This window comes from Nicotiana tomentosiformis, chromosome 3 (genome assembly GCF_000390325.3).
Source record: "Nicotiana tomentosiformis chromosome 3, ASM39032v3, whole genome shotgun sequence".
In the NCBI taxonomy this organism is placed as follows: Eukaryota; Viridiplantae; Streptophyta; class Magnoliopsida; order Solanales; family Solanaceae; genus Nicotiana; species Nicotiana tomentosiformis.
Window position 1 is genome coordinate 73,190,203 of NC_090814.1, and position 18,211 is coordinate 73,208,413.

General features: G+C 41.4%; 1 protein-coding gene across 1 annotated transcript; it reads right to left on the bottom strand.

Moving 5' to 3' along the window:
* Positions 1–16,955: 16,955 nt before the first annotated feature.
* Positions 16,956–17,300, bottom strand: LOC138908004 (uncharacterized). The gene has a single exon (XM_070198634.1). The coding sequence runs from the start codon at positions 17,298–17,300 to the stop codon at positions 16,956–16,958; it is 345 nt and encodes a 114-aa protein (XP_070054735.1).
* Between the last annotated feature and the right edge of the window lie 911 nt (positions 17,301–18,211).

The following is an 18,211-nucleotide window of genomic DNA, read 5'->3' on the forward strand; positions in this document are numbered from 1 at the left end:
AGCGGGGCGCAGATACGATGTACAAGTCGTAGAAGCGGACTCGCAGATGCGAGCTGCTGACCGCAAAAGCGACGGGGTCGGCTTAGGGGCAAGCCGCATCTGTGATGCCTTTTTCGCAGATGCGAAGCCGCAGAAGCGGCTTGCGAGCCACAGATGCAAAACCACTACTTGGCAGAATGGGTTAAAATCGGGGCTCAGCCATTTTTGAGCCCATTTTCTCCATTCTTGGGCGATTTTGGAGCTTTTTGAGAGGGGATTTCATTTAGCAACTTGAAGGTAAGTTAATTCTACATACTTCGAGTTAAATACATAGATTATGGGTAGATTATAACCTGTAAATTTTGGAAATCAGGGGTTTAGATGAAAAACTTAGATTTTTCTAAAAATAAGATTTTAACCACGGAAATGGTTATAGAATTGGATGGAAATTGTATATTTGAGCTCTTGAGATTATGGGTAACGTTTTCCTCCGAAATTTTCAGAATTCGGGCACGTGGGCCCGGGGTGAATTTTAGGAATTTTACCATTTTGGGTTGGGTAATTGATTTAATAGTCTAATTTTGAATTATTGAGCATGTATTAATTATTTTATATAACATTTGGATAGTTTCATATTTTTTAGCACCGAATTGGGATTTTTACACGACATCGTGATCGGGAAGTGGGCTTTGAAACAAGGTAAGTCTCTTGTCTAACCTTGCAAGAGAGAATTTACCCCATAGGTGATCTAAATTAATAATTGTTGCTAATTGTGGGAGCTACGTACGCACAATGTGATGAGAGTCCATGCGTAGCTACTAATTATGCTATGTCCGGATAGTTTAGGACTCAAATCATGAATTTTGAATCCGATTTCAAATAGTAAAAGTGTTCCGATTTCAATCTGAACCCTTCCAAATCCCGAGCTAACCATCCCCGCAAGTCATAAAATAGTAAAAGCACGTACGAGAAGTTTTATTTAGGGGAACGGGGTTCTAGAAAGAAAAGCGTCTGGTTGGGTCGCTACATTCTCCACCTCTTAAACAAATGTTCGTCCTCAAACGGGTTTAGAATCATACCTGCAGTGCTGAATAAGTGTAGATATCTGCTCCGCATATCCTCCTCGGACTCCCAGGTCGCCTCCTCGACTGGTTGGACCCTCCACTGAACCTTTACTGCAGAAATCCCCTTGGACCTCAACTGGAGAACCTGTCTATCAACAATGGCAACTGGTTCCTCTTCATAACCCAAGCTCCTATCTAGCTGAACTGTGCTGAAGTCTAACACATGTGACAAGTCAGCATGATACCTTCGGAGCATAGACACGTGGAAAACCGGATGAATTCCCGATAAACTCGTAAGCAACCTCCCCAATAAGTCTCAACACCTCAAATGGGCCTATAAACCTTGGGCTTAACTTGCCCTTCTTCCCGAATCTTGTGATTCCCTTCATCGGCGAAACCTTCAAGAGAACTTTCTCACCCACCATAAATGATAAATCACGCGCTTTCAGATCCGCATAACTCTTATGTCTGGAGTGTGCTGTACGAAGTCGCTCCTGAATAAACTTTACCTTTTCTAACGCATCCTTCACCAAATCAGTACCATATAACTTAGCCTCACCGGGCTCAAATATGGGCGAACGACATCGCCGACCATACAAAGCCTCAAATGGAGCCATCTCGATGCTGGATTCGTAACTATTGTTATAAGCAATTCGGCCAAAGGCAAGAAACGATCCCGCTGACCACCGAAGTCAATCAAACATGCCCTGAGCATACCCTCCAAAATCTAAATTGTCCGCTCCGACTGTCCGTCGGTCCGCGGATGAAAGGCTGTGCTGAGCTCTACACGGGTCCCCAATTCACTCTGTACTGCTCTCCATAAATGTGAATTAAACTGAGGGCCTCTATCTGATATGATGGAAATTGGCACACCGTGCAACCGAACTATCTACTGAATATAAATCTGGGCCAACCTCTCTAAAGTATACATAGGCACAACTGGAATGAAGTGTGCTGACTTGGTCAATCTGTTAACAATGACCCACACTGCATCGAACTTCTGCAAGGTCCGCGGTAACCCAACTACGAAATCCATAGTAATGCGCTCCCACTTCCACTCAGGTATAGTCATCTGTTGGAGTAGGCCACCTGGCCTCTAGTGCTCATACTTAACCTGCTGGCAATTTAGGCACCTAGCTACATACTCAAGTATGTCTTTCTTCATTCTCCGCCACCAATAATGCTGTCTCAGATCGCAAAATATCTTCGTAGCACTTGGGTGAATAGAATATCGAGAACTGTGTGCCTCCTCTAAAATCCTCTCCCTCAAGACATCGACATTAGGAACACATAGACGAACCTGGAGTCGTAGAACACCATCCTCACCGATAGTAACCTCTTTGGCACCACCCCGTAGTACCGTCTCTCTGAGGACTAACAAGTGCGGATCATCAAGCTGTCGAGCCTTGTTCTGCTCCAATAGTGAAGACTGGGCAACGACGCATGCAAGAACTGGGCTCTGAAATATCCAACCTTACAAGTCTGTTAGCCAAGGATTTAATGTCCAAAGCTAGTGGCCGCTCCTTTGCTGAAATGAAGGCCAAGCTACCCATACTCTCTGCCTTTCTGCTCAAGGCATCCGCGACTACATTCGCCTTGCCCGGATGATAAATGATGGTGATGCCATAATCCTTCAGTAACTCAAGCCATCTACACTGCCTCAAATTGAGATCCCTTTGTTTGAACAAATACTGCAAGCTATGATGATCAGTGTAAACCTCCAGGACACCCCATAAAGATAATACCTTCAGATTTTAAGAGCATGAACAATCGCAGCCATTTCCAAATTGTGCATAGGATAATACTTCTCACGGGGTTTCAGCTGACATGAAGAATATACAATAACTCGCCCCTCCTGCATCAATACATAACCCAAACCAACGCATGAAGCGTCGCAATACACAGTATACATACCCGAGCCAGAAGGTAACACTAGAACTGGGGCTGTAGTAAAAGTTGTCTTGAGCTTCTGCAAGCTTGCCTCACAATCATTGGACCAATGGAACGGAGCCCCCTTCTGGGTCAATCTAGTCAAAGGTTCTGCAATAGATGAGAAGCCCCCCACAAATCGGCAATAATAACTTGCTAACCCCAAGAAGCTCCTAATCTCAGTCACCGAAGTGGGACGAGGCCAACTCTGAACTGCCTCAATCTTCTTGGGATCCACCTTAATACCCTCACCTGATACAACAGGCCCAAGAATGCTACAGAATCTAGCCAAAACTCACAATTGGAGAACTTAGCATATAGCTTCTGTTCCCGTAAGGTCTGAAGCACCACTCTCAAATGTTGCCCGTGCTCCTCTATGCTACGCGAGTAGATCAAAATGTCATCAATGAAGACAATGACAAACGAATCAATATATAGCCTGAACACCCTATTCATCAAATCCATAAATGCCGCTGGTGTCACGACCCGAACCGATGGGCCGCGATGGGCACCCGGTATCTTACTCAACCGAATACCAATATAACGTATCTTTTCGTGTAATACTATCATATATAACTGAGCCGGAGAGGCTATCGTGACATACGTAGAATACAATATGTAATATCAACTTATACATAAGATGTACGGGCCTATAAGACCAAAATAACCACTCATACACTGAACATAGGCCGACAAGGCTGTACAATCTTTTATGTACATGACATCTGCCTACAAGCCTCTAAGAATACATAATTATCATAAAGGTTGGGACAGAGCCCCACCATACCAAACAATATACGTCTAAATCATACTGCACAAACAAGCAACTCCGGAGCAAATGGAGCGCACCAACACCTTCCGCTGAGCTGATAGCCTATTTGGAGGACTCTCGACCTGTCTATCGGGACCTGTGGGCATGAAACGCAGCGTCCCCAAGCAAAAGGTATGTCAGTACAAATAATGTACCGAGTTTGTAAGAAATAAAAATCAGTAACAATAGACATGAGAGAAACATGGAGTAAAAGACTCGACATGTATGTCTGAATAACTCTGTGAATAATTAATATTTACAATGTCATGCATATGGGCATAAATGTCATACCATGCAGAGGTATATGCGTACATAATATCATCAAGCCTTTGAGGGCATCCCTTCATATCATTTCGGCCAGTGTGGGCAAATCATCAACATATACCAGCTGATCAGGTGGTGGTGAGTATATAACGCCGTAACATTTTCCCATATCCCACATATATATATATATATATATATATATATATATATATATATATATATATATATATATATATATACATATATACACGTATATAACACCATATGGAAACGGGTCAATTTACGTGTATAAATGAATGCAATGCATGAGAAGTACGTCAATAAAATCTCTCGGAACGTTATAAGACCATTATACCTCTGATTAATATCATGAAATAAACTTTATCAACGTACGTATTTTCTGAGACCCATGAACAGAGATAGAATAATAAGACATATGAGAATTCAAGAACACGGGCATCTCTAATATTTCTATGAATAGAGTAATTTATGGAAGTTGTGCATTTGCTCATTTCGTTCGTGTCATATAGATCATGCTAAAAAGAAAGAAAGGATAACCTTAACATACCTGGACCAATTCTCTTGATAATTCCTCTAACACACATCTTTGCGACGAACACGTAACGGCGGATCGAATTAGGAAAAAATCCATATGATATTCTTGAGAAAGATTGAACCGTACTTTCTTAGAATTGCGATATCACGCTGCTGTATTTTCATATGAATTGTTGAGCACTCATCCATTATTTAGCAAGATATGCCTCAAACCTTAATGAAGTAAAGAGTTTTCTTTTAAAAATTGAGAGCTCCATCCGTATATACATCTCCATAATGTGATTTTTGAGATGCCTTTTGTATTAATGGGTGTGGGCCCCACTTATGGCTTAGTCTTGCCCAAAGACTTCTTAAATGTGCCACCTAATCTTGATAAATCAAGAGTCATGGACATATAGTCCCTTTCTGCCACGTTGGGCCTTATCCATTCCCAACAATTAACCACCAATCATCTTAATTAATTGCTAATCTCCCATTAAAATTAATAATTACCCGATTATCCACATAATTAGGAATTATCTCAAATTACTTAAAATACTACTCACTTCTAACACACTTTGCACATCTTTCTATTATGGTCATGCGGTACCTTGTATGACACTAGTCCATAAATACGGGGTATTGTAGCTTGGACTGTATTTTATCTCAAAATGTCAAACTTCGACGAAAATTCATTTTCTTCGATTTTCTTACCCTCTCACCTTCACGAATTTACTCATCACTTGTTTGAAGTAGCATAATGCTTATAATATCCAAATAATCTCATTCCCGAACTTACGTCGATTAGCTTACGACAAAACTATAACGTACGAAAATGCGGGATGTGACATCTCATTTTCGAGATTATATCAATTTATTTATGGCGTACTTCCACGTATGAAAATATGGGGTGTAACATCTCATAACCTATGTCTTCTGAATAATCCCAAAGACCAGGGCATTCCCCTTTTAGACCTTTTTCTCATACCACGACTTGTGGTCGGACTGTTGCTACCTTCTATCATGCAGCTTGTACGACTCTGACCTTGTAAGTGCGCCTATGCAACTCTTCTCTCCTTTTTCCTCCGGCTTTTAGCCAATCTCTAGGCCTCACTTTGTAAACATATACAGAATTATGACAAGTTGTCCCTCTGGGCGCCTATGGGTATACTGATGTTCTTTGCTCGGTACTTTGTTAAACTTACGAATATTGGTATACCTTATTTCATAGCTCTGTTTATCCATCCATTTGACTTTACTGCATCTAGGTATGTCATACTATACCATAACTCTTACTTCGATTTATCGTTACTGAGGTGTGCTACCAAACTCCAGGTTACTTTCGTTGCTTATCCCATATGCATACATATAAGTCCTTTAATGCTTCTTCACTACTATTCATCTTAAGAATGACAGCCTAATCTCATCTCATACTTCATAACTTTTATCCATCTATTGTTGATTCACCACAATATTGATCTATAATATACCACTGGTAACTTGACCTTCTATGTAAAACTGCCGCTAGGGCTCACGTCTCATCGGGGAACATTTGAAATGATTAGACTGATCCACCTGGGGCGATACTATGCTTTCATAACTGTATTTCATAGCATCCCGATGTGATTCACCTTATGTGGGTATTTTGATCCTGTACAATTCATGAAATCAGATCATTACTCAATCGAAGGCTCAAACATCATTATTTATCTATCACAATTACACCCTCATTCCACTACCAGAGCAGCATTCCATCTCTTCTAGATGCTATTAGTCTTGACTCCTTTGAGTTCATTTAGGCTATACTAAGCTTTCTATAACTTAGAGAAATCATCAGCTCCCTTGTTTTCATGGGCTTAATCCTGAGGACTTATCTATTCTCGTCACCTTCTCGCTCGCCCTTTCTTATCCTTAGTCATGTCTTCCTAAAACCTTGTTACTTTACCATACTTTAGCTTGCGACCTACACATATCTATTTATACTACTCGCAAATTTCCTTCAACTTGCTTGCATCATAGGTTTCCTTATGTCATCCTGGAACATCAAGCGAGACATCATATCGTCTCTAACTCTTCTTTACTTTCTTAGTTAGACCTTTCGATACTTAGAAACCATAGGTTGGAAGACATGCTACTGACGATGCTGCTATCATTCCTAGATATTGAATCCCCACACTTCTAGCCTTCTATCCGAAGTAAGGACTATTCACAACTTTCTGCATTTGAGTATCTCGTACGTTGTCCACCTTTACCTTACTTATCTTAAAGTCTCACATCATATCTTCTATCTCTTTCATAACCCCCTTCCACATAGGTATAATTCACATCCATAACTTGAAGTTCTCTTATAATACTTGCACCTCTGGTGCATACACAATATGGTGGTAGCTCCATACTGACTTTTTATGAGGCTGACACTCTTCTAACTGGCTTTCTTGTAGAGCCATTATAGAATATGGTTGTTGTACTATCTCTCTTATACCTCTGATATTAAGAGTGATTCTGCTAAGTTCTCAATCACGATTCCTGAAATTTTTCGGGTCCAATAATCAGACTCCTGATTTACTTAGTTGATTAAACTCTTTAGTTTTCTCTTCCTTCTGATTAGCCTCCATGTAGGCTTAAGCTATCTTCTGATCTGCGGCTCCTGGTATTAGTTATTACTCTAGCCTTTCATGGGCGCTATATATCCATGATACAATCTTTTGACAATTCAATCCTTTGTCTATGCCCTAGGCCCAATTCTTTCTTTTAACTTATACCAGAGTCTTCTACAGCCGTATGAATGTCAATATATATGCTGCATGGATAATACTCTGAAATTTTAAGTGCGTTCATAACGTAACTAACTCTGTATCATTGATCGAATAATTCCTTTCGTTCCATCTCAACTTTCTTTAAACATAAGCAATTACTTTTCCTGGTCTTTCTGCCCCCTTGTTGCGTGCATACTTAGCTTATCTTAGTCCCCATGTGTGTTGGAATTTTGTACAATTCATATGGTCTCGAATATTACTTTTAGTTTATTTCCTGCTTATTAGCCACGCTAGGTGCCACTTCCTTATGGAGTGCATACAATGTTGTTGTGAGACTGCTGTTACAAGTCTATTTCCTCTTTTGGTCACTATGCTTAGGTTGAAGCCTTCTTCCTTATTTCCTCATCTAGTCTTTCGTTATAGTATTTAGGGAGACCTTCTGGCTCTTGTAAAGTTACAAGCTTATCACATCGTATCCTTGACGGAATTTTTGATGTTCTTCCTCGCCTATAATTATCCGTAGTTACTTATTTCAACGACCTTGTGCTTGTAGGGTTGCTCCTGCACTGAAGTTTTGACTGTCTTCCCAGTGAGACTATCTTTTATTTCCATAACATTCATACGATACCTTTAACTACCCCAACTTTTATCTGAATATTTCTCAAATATTACAATGACATTACTGCGAGGCTGAATTCCCCATGTTGGGGTTCACTATGTTCGTCTTGCACAATCTGTTGATTTGTCTGTGTCCTCTTGTTTAGCCATAACTAGGCTCTTCCTTGATCAACTACTAAATACTCGTTAGCCCATTCTCATATTTGTATTCCGCGTAATCCCTCTTAGGCTATTCCCTTTGTCTTAACTTACATCTCGCACTGGCTCCTTATTTATCAATAACATCTTGGGTAGGAACCCTTACTTCCTTTCCTTGACATCGTGTTTGCATAATGTTCTGGAATCGTAGTATATCTGTAGGCTTGGAATAAGTGCAATCTCATCCCTTTTTCATCATTTGTTTTTTCGCATTCTTCCTTTACCATTCCATAATTACTAAAACCACTTAATTCTGACTTAATGCTATATCACGCCATATTCCCCCCTTTAGAGGAGCACTAAGATTTAGTGCTATGGTGATCTACGTATAGATGTTTTACCTTCTCATCTTTGGCATCTTTTCACATCATCGATGATCCTTACTCGCCTTGTGGTAATCCTTCTATACCAAGGATAACGAAATTTCCTTACTCGCAATGGTGACACTTAGTGTAACTGGAACATACAGTTCCTTAAGCTTAACTTTGCTCACATTGCTTGCTTTAGGGAAGCGTCCTCCTGAATGACCTTTAAAGGTTATTCTTCTGTCGTCCATTCAAGTATTTCCGGAACACAAATATGAAATTCTCATGATGCTAACTATTACTCAGTCCCTAATTCAGGTTTAGTTTATCTTGCTCACCAGTCCATACTGATTTCTATTACTCTAGGGCCTAACTTTTCCTTCTGGTAATCACGTTAGAGTCAAGAACTTATTTCTCGAAATGAGGATATGACTTTATAGCCTATACTCTTTTGTTGTCTCAAGGCCTATCACCTCTTGTCTTTTCCTTCACTTGGCTATAGACTCTGTAGTACTGTCATCATTTTTTTTTTGGTTGTCATCCATGTATCACATCTTACTCATAATGCTTCATTAACTGTCTTCCTATTTCCCTGCTAACATTTCTGCCTGTCACCTTAGTCTGAAAACTTCAACAAGACATTCTTTTGCTTTTACCTCCCCTTGGCTCCATCCACTGGCTCTTCGGGTTGCCTAACATTCTTTCTCTACTAGGGACGGGAGCCACACTAAGGTAATATTTATCCCTTCCAGGATTTCAGTGCCTATCTTTGTAGTACTCATATCTAGTTGTACTATTTTAGAGTGCACCATTTGGGTGTATCACAAGGAGATCTATTAGCACATTTGCAATATCCTTCGGAAATGTCAACTAACGCAAACAATCCATCTACCATTTTGGGTCACTCTAACCCCAGCCGGATCCTGATATCCATCCTTCTCTTATACTGCTTCTGTTAGCTTCCATAGTGTATAAATGAGATGGGTGTGGCTAATTGTACATACCTCTGTTACAATTGAAGGTAACTCAAAATGCTTATATTTCTCTGCTTGAATTGTAAATACTGTTAATCTTCATTAATTGGGTACCTCGTACCCTTCTTCACCTTGCTTCTTTTACTTGTTGAAACTTATGTCTACCTTCCGATTCTCTTATTCCTTTTTATCGTAAGAGTGGATATGCATTCTTGCCTTAGGGATCCTTATCAAGAAGCTTACACATCTTAGTATACACATGATCTGCTGAATACCTCATATTTATCCGTCAAAAGCATGATGCAAAATCGAGTTCCTCTGATGCAACTCTTCAACGACTATATCTCTTACCAACCGTCTTTCTGAATGTAGGCATCGCCATATTATGAATAAGATAAAGTTTAGGAAGTTGAGTTCTTACAACTGAGCTCTACCACACGATCTAGAGTAAGAAGAAAGAGTGAGTCCTAAATGCCATGTAGCCTCCTACTTATAAGTGTGGTGCACAACACACCCATAAACAAGACTCTACTAGACACGACTTGTGGACTCCCTAGGACAGAACTGTTGTGATACCACTTTTGTCACGACCCAAACCGATGGGCCGCGACGGGCACCCGGTACCTTACTCAACTGAGTACCAACATAACGTATATTTTCGTATCATACTATCATAGATAACTGAGCTGGAGAGGCTACCGTGACATAGGTAGAATACAACATGTAATATCAACTTATACATAAGACATACGGGCCTATAAGACCAAAATAACCACTCATACACTGAACATAGGCCGACAAGGCCGTACAATCTTTTACGTACATGACATCTGTCTACAAGTCTCTAAGAATACATAATTGTCATAAAGGTCGGGATAGAGCCCCGCCATACCAAACAATACACATCCAAATTATACTGACCAAACAAGCAACTCCGGAGCAAATGGAGCGCACCAACACCTTCCGCTGAGCTGATAGCCTACTTGGAGGACTCTCGACCAGTCTATCGGGACCTGCGGGCATGAAACGTAGTGTCCCCAGGCAAACGGGACGTCAGTACAAATAATGTACCGAGTATGTAAGGAATGAAAATCAGTAACAATAGACATGAGAGAAACATGGAGTAAAAGACTCGACATGTATGTCTGAATAACTCTGTGAATCATTAATATTTACAATGTCATGTATAAATGTCATACCATGCATAGGTATATGCGTACATAACATTATCAAGCCTCTGAGGGTATCCCATCATATCATTTTGGTCACTATGGGTAAATCACCAACGTATACCAGCTGATCAGGTGGTGGTGCATATATAACGCGCATATATATATATATATATATATATATATATATATATATATATATATATATATATATATATATATATATATATATATATATATATATATCCCCGTCTGGACATGGGTCAATTTACATGTATAAATGAATGCAATTCATGAGAAGTACGTCAATAAAATACCTCGGAACGTCATAAGACCATTATACCTCTGATTAATATCATGAAACAAACTTTATCAACTTACGTATTTTCTGAGACCCATGAACAGACGATAGAATAATAAGACATATGGGAATTCAAGAAGATAGGCATCTCTAATACTTCTATGAATAGAGTAATTTATGGAAGTTGTGCATTTGCTCGTTTCGTTCGTGTCGTATAGATCATGCCAAAAAGAAAGAAAGGATAGCCTTAACATACCTGGACCAATTCTCTTGATAATTCCTCTAACACACATCTTTGCGACGAACACGTAACGACAGATCGAATTAGGGAAAAATTCATATGATATTTTTGAGAAATATTGTACCGTACTTTCTTAGAATCGCGATATCATGATGCTGCATTTTCATACGAATTGTTGAGCACTCATCTGTTACTTAGCAAGATATTCCTCAAATCTTAATGAAGTAAAGAGTTTTCTTTTAAAAATTGAGAGCTCCATCCGTATATACATCTCCATAATGCGATTTTTTAGATGCCTTTTGTATTAGTGGGTGTGGGCCCCACTTATGGCTTAGTATTGCCCAAAGACTTCTTAAATGTGCCACCTAATCTTGATAAATCAAGAGTCATGGACATATAGTCCCTTGCTGCCACGTTGGGCCTTATCCATTCCCAACAATTAACCACCAATCATCTTAATTAATTGGTAATATCCCATTAAAATCAATAATTACCCGATTATCCACATAATTAGGAATTATCTCAAATTACTTAAAATAATACTCACTTTTAACACACTTTGCGCAACTTTCTATTATGGTCATGCAGTATCTTGTATGACACTAGTCCATAAATATGGGGTATTGTAGCTTGGACCGTATTTTATCTCAAATTGTCAAACTTCGACGAAAATTCATTTTCTTCGATTTGCTTACCCTCTCACCTTCACGAATTTACTCATCACTTGTTTGAAGTAGCATAATGCTTATAATCTCCAAATAATCTCATTCCCGAACTTACATCGATTAGCTTACGACGAAACTTTAACGTACGAAAATGTGGGATTTGACATCTCATTTACGAGCTTATATCAATTTACTTATGGCGTACTTCCACGTATGAAAACATGGGGTGTAACAGCTGGGGCGTTAGTCAAGCTGAAGGACATCACTAGAAACTCATAATGGCCATATCTAGTACGGAAAGCAGTCTTCGAAACATCCGAGTCCCGAATCTTCAACTGACGGTACCCTGAACTCAAGTCGATCTTACAGAACACCCTAGCACCCTACAAATGGTCAAACAAATCATCAATATGCGGCAACAGATACTTGTTCTTGATGGTAACCTTGTTCAACTGGCGGTAATCAATGCACATCCTCATAGTTCAATCTTTCTTCTTTACAAATAAAACTGGTGCACTCCAAGCAGATACACTGGGTCACACGAACCCCTTTGCTAGCAACTCCTCAAGTTGTTCCTTCAACTCCTTCAACTTTTTCGGAGCCATACGGTACGGTGGGATAGATATAGGCTGGGTACCTGGAGCCAAGTCAATACAGAAATCGATATCACGATCTGGTGTCATGCCTGGAAGATCAGAAGGAAACACATCGGAGAACTCCCGAACTACTGGCACCAAATCAATCGCCGGAGTCTCTGCGGTAGTATCCCGAACATAAGCTAGATAAGCCAAACAACCCTTCTCGACCATATGTTGAGCCTTCATAAAAGAGATAACCCGGCTAGATGCATTGACAGATGAACCTTTCCACTCCAATCTAGGCAACTCTGGCATTGCCAATGTAACTGTCTTGGCATGGCAATCAAGGATGGCATGATATGGGGATAGCCAGTCCATGCCCAGGATGACCTCAAAGTCGGTCATATCAAGCAACAGAAGATTCGCTCTAGTCTTGTATCTACAGAATGTGAATACACAGGACCGATAGATCCTATCCACAACAACAGAATCGCCCACTAGAGTGGACACATAAACAGGAGTGCCCAAGGACTCACGAGGAATATTCAGGAAATGAGCAAACAGAGATGAAACGTATGAATAGGTAGACCCTGGATCAAATAATACCAAAACATCCCTACCACATACAAAAATAATACATGTGATCATGGCATCTGAGGCCACTACATCTGGTCTGGTCGAAAAAGCATAGAACCTAGTTGGGGTGTCGACTGGCTAGCCCCCACCTGTCTGGGCTGCAGTTGGCTATCCTCAACCTGCTTGGCCTCCACCTCTAGGATGGCCCCTACTTGTCTGTCCTCCGCCTCTGGGCGACGAACAGCTGGTGCTGTAATCATGGGCTGCTGGCCCTACTGCACTGCCTTGCCCCGAAGCCTGGGGCAGAATCTCCGCACATGATTGAAATCCCCGCACTCGAAACAACCTCTCGTTATGGTGATCTGTTGCCCTAAAGTCTGACCCTGATAGCCTGAATACCCACTGGAAGAACCCTCAATAGTCGGTGGGCGGTTTGAACTCTCTGTCATGGCGCTAAAGTAGGCGTTGGGAGAACCCTGATGGCCTGAGTACCTACTGGAATAACCCTGAATAGCTGGTGGGCGGTAAGAACTCTCCGTCATGGCACTGAAATAGGGTCTTGCCGGAGCACCCCGAGGAGATGGTAGTGCTGGATATGTGGGCCTGCTAGGCTAACCCCTCCCAAACTGGCCTCGGCCCCTAGCCGGGGCACCTCTAAACTCCCTAGAATAATGGACCCTCTTGTCCCTCTACATTTGCTCTCTACCTCTCTGACGGTAACCCTCAATCCTCTGAGCTATCTCCACTACTAGCTGATAAGAAGTCCCCATCTCAACCTCCCAAGCCATAGTAGCCTGAATACCTGAGTGCAACCCCGCAACAAACCTCCACACTCGCTCTGCCTCAGTAGGAAGTATCATAAGTGCATGGCGAGATAACTCAGAGAATCTTGCCTCATAATCGGTCACCGACATCTAACCCTACTGAAGCTACTCAAACTGAAATCGCAACTCTTCCTTCCCAGAGGGTGGAATATATCTGTCCAAGAATAGGCGTGTAAACTGGTCCCAAGTCATGGGAGGAAAACCTGCCGGCCTGCCAAGAAGATAAGACTGCCACCTCCTACGGGTCCTGCCCTCCAGCTGGAAAGTAGTGAAATCCACCTTATGGGATTCTAATACACTCATGTTGTGCAGTCTGTCCCTGCACCTATCAATGAAGTCCTGGGGATCCTCATGTCGCCCACCCCCGAAGACAGGAGGATGAAGCCTGGTCCATCTATCCAATAGCTTTTACGGCTCGCCAGTCACAACTGGTCTAGGCTTAGGTACAACTGCTGCAACTAGCTAGGCTCTGCCCATAGGTAGTGTGCCCGGTGTCTAATATACTGTAGCTGCATGTCCTGGAGCCTGAGCAGTAGGGGTCTATGCTCCCCCTCCCGCTTGAGATGTGTATGGGTCTGCTGGAAATAAATCAGCATGGGTTATAGAATTCATGAACTGTAGCATACAACCCATGACCTCCTGAAAGCCCGGTGCTGATATGAAATCGACCGCGGCTGGCTCTGCGGCGGGCACCTCACCCTACTCCTCCATAATGGGATCCTTCACTGGATCTGCCGTTGGTGCAACTGGGGCAACTCTAGGACGTCCTCGTCCCCTACCTCAGACAAGTGCCCTCCCCCGACCTCTACTTCGATCTCTAGCAATAGGGGGAGCAGCCCCTCCCATTTTTGGAACGTCCGCCATGTGCGTTCTCACCATCTGTGAGAGAATAAGAGAAGAAACTTAGTACACCATCAACTGCACGATAAGAGATGACTGAAGAGTAGTTTCCTAACACCCTATAGCCTGTCGAAGATAAGTACGGACGTCTCTGAACCGATCCGCAAGACTGTAGTAGGCTTTCCCATAACTTGTGAGACCTACGTGAACCTAGTGTTATGATACCATGTTGTCAGGACCCAATTTCATGATAGGCCATGATGGTGCCTAACGCTGCCGCTAGGCAAGCCAACTGTGAACTAGTCACGTGTTTTCCTCTTTTTAACAAATTCTTTTCCAAGTAATTAAACTTTTCTTAAATTAAAAAGGATTTGAAAAAAAAAACAGAACAAAAATAAATAACACGAAAGCAACTATGTGCAATCTTAATTATAGAATAAAACCAAAATCGCAAGTCTACTAGTGTGTGCAAAGACCTGGTGTCACAAGTGTATGAGCATCTAGTAGAATATACAAAAGAATACTAGTCTACTATTCGAAGTGAATTAGACAGAAAAATACAATCAAAAGAAAGACTCCGGCCGCTGCAGGACGGCTCATAAGGCAGCTCACCGTGAAGCCTCAAAGTGGTAATCAAGTGTGTGCGCCAGACCGATATCCAGATGCACCTACCTCAGATCCTGCACATTTAAGTGCAGAAGCGTAGCGCAAGCACATAAACACCATGTACCCAGTAAGTATCCAGTCTAACCTCAAAGAAGTAGTGACGAGGGGTCGACTTTGACACTTACTATGGGCTAACAATAATATGTCAAAATTTTAATTAAGCATGGATTACATGAAGAATACTGAAAAACCCAATAACAAGAAACAGTAAATAATCCCTTCACCAATATTAAGTTCCAAATTTATTTTTCATCATTTAACAATTTATAACTCAAGCCAAAGAAGCAATATCAATTATAATTGGTTCCAAAGATTTATCATGCGCAAATCATGTCGAGGTCGTACGACCCGATCCAACATAATATTTAAACTGTTCACTGCTGAGGGTCGAACGACACGAATCATAGATGCATATATCTGCTACCGAGGCGTTCGGCCCGCTCCACAAAAGAGAAAATCCATTTACAACAACTAATTCAAGATTTATTAAGGGGCAATTATTCAAGGGAATACCAAATTCTCATTAACGGTCAAGAAATAGAGTTTAACATTTTACAATTCCTTTATCAAGTTTCAATATGATTTAAGCAATTAAATTAACAAGTAGGGTACAACATTGTAAGTATTTCATGGTATGGGTCTTAGACTAACCGGACAATAGCATAATTAGTAGCTACGTACGGACTCTCGTCACCTCGTGCGTACGTAGTTCCCACAAATAGAAGCACATTTTAATTCAATTCACCTATGGGGTTAATTTCCTCTCACAAGGTTAGAAAAGAGACTTACCTTGTCTCAAGCCTACTTCCAATCCAAGATTTGTGCGCAAACCCTCAATTTATTGCCAAAATGACTCGAAACTAGTCAAATATTATATAAAATAGTCAATATAGGCTCAAAGGTTCATATTTTAACCATTAAAGCAATTAATCAATCCCAATCGAAGAACTCCCAAAATTCACCCCTTGGCCTATATGCCCGGAATCCAGAAAGTTTTGAAGAAAATTGTTACCCATAGCCTCATGAACTCAAATATATGATTTTCATCTAATTCCATAATCAATTTCATGGTCAAAATCACATTTTTATCCAAAATCTAGGTTTTCATCTAAACCCTTGATTTTACCAAATTTTTACATGTTAATCTACCCATAACCTATGTATTTAATTCATGTTGTGTAGAAATTACATACCTCAAAGTTCTAGGTGAAAAACCTCCTTCCAATAGCTCCAAAATCGCCCAAGAGATGAAAGAAAATGAGCTAAATGGCCTAAGTCCGAAATCATCATACGAACCTATTGGAACCGTCAAATCCCGATTCCAAGGTCGTTTACTCAAAATGTTGACCGAAGTCAAACTTAGCCTTTTAAGCCAACCTTACGGAACCAAGTGTTCCGATTTCAATCCGAACCCTTCCAAATCCCGAGCTAACCATCTCCGCAAGTCATAAAACTGTAAAAGCACATACGTGAAGTCTTATTTAGGGGAACGGGGTTCTAGAAAGCAAAATGACCGGTCGGGTCGTTACATTCTTCACCTCTTAAATAAACTTTCGTCCTTGAATGGGTTTAGAATCTTACCTGGAGTGCTAAATAAGTATGGATATCTGCTCTGCATGCCCTTCTCGGACTCCCAGGTCGCCTCCTCGACTGGTTGGCCCCTTCACTGAACCTTTACCGCGGAAATACCCTTGGACCTCAACTGGCAAACCTGTCTATCAATAATGGCAACTGGTTCCTTTTCATAACCCAAGCTCCTTTCTAGCTGAACTGTGCTGAAGTCTAACACATGTGACAAGTCGGTATGATACCTTCGAAGCATAGACACATGAAAAACCGGATGAACTCCCAATAAATTGGGAGGCAAGGCAAGCTTGTAAGCAACCTCCCCAACTCTTCTCAACACCTCAAATGGGCCTATAAACCTTGGGCTCAACTTGCCCTTCTTCCCGAAACTCGTGATTCCCTTCAACGGCGAAACCTTCAAGAGAACTTTCTCACCCACCATAAATGATAAATCATGCGCTTTCTGATCCGCGTAACTCTTCTGTCTGGACTGTGCTGTACGAAGTCGCTCCTGAATCAACTTTAACTTTTCTAAGGCATCCTTCACCAAATCAGTACCATATAACTTAGCCTCACCGGGCTCAAACCATCCAATGGGCATACAACATCGCCGACCATACAAAGCCTCAAATGGAGCCATCTCGATGCATGGATTGGTAACTATTTTTATAAGAAAATTCGGCCAAAGGCAAGAAACGATCCCACTGACCTCCGAAGTCAATCACACATGCCCTGAGCATATCCTCCAAAATCTGAACTGTCCGCTCCGACTGCCCGTTGATCTACGGATGAAAGGCTTTGATGAGCTCTACACGGGTCCCCAATTCACTCTGTACTGCTCTCCAGAAATATGAAGTAAACTGATGGCCTCTTTCTGATATGATGGAAATTGGCACACAGTGCAACCGAACTATCTCCTGAATATAAATCTGGGCCAACCTCTCTGAAGTATATGTAGTCATAACCGGAATGAAGTGTGCTGACTTGGTCAATCTATCAACAATGACCCACACTTCATCAAACTTCCGCAAGGTCCGGGGCAACCCAACTACGAAATCTATAGTAATGCGCTCGCACTTTCACTCAGGAATAGTCATCTGCTGGAGTAGGCCACCTGGCCTCTGGTGCTCATACTTAACCTGCTGGCAATTTAGGCACCTAGCTACATACTCAACTATGTATTTCTTCATTCGCCGCTACCATTAATGCTACCTCAGGTCGCGATACTTCTTCGTAGCACCTGGGTGAATGGAATATCGAGAACTTTGTGCCTCCTCTAAAATCCTATCCCTCAAGCCATCGATATTAGGAACACATAGACGACCCTGGAGTCGCAGAACACCATCCCTCCCG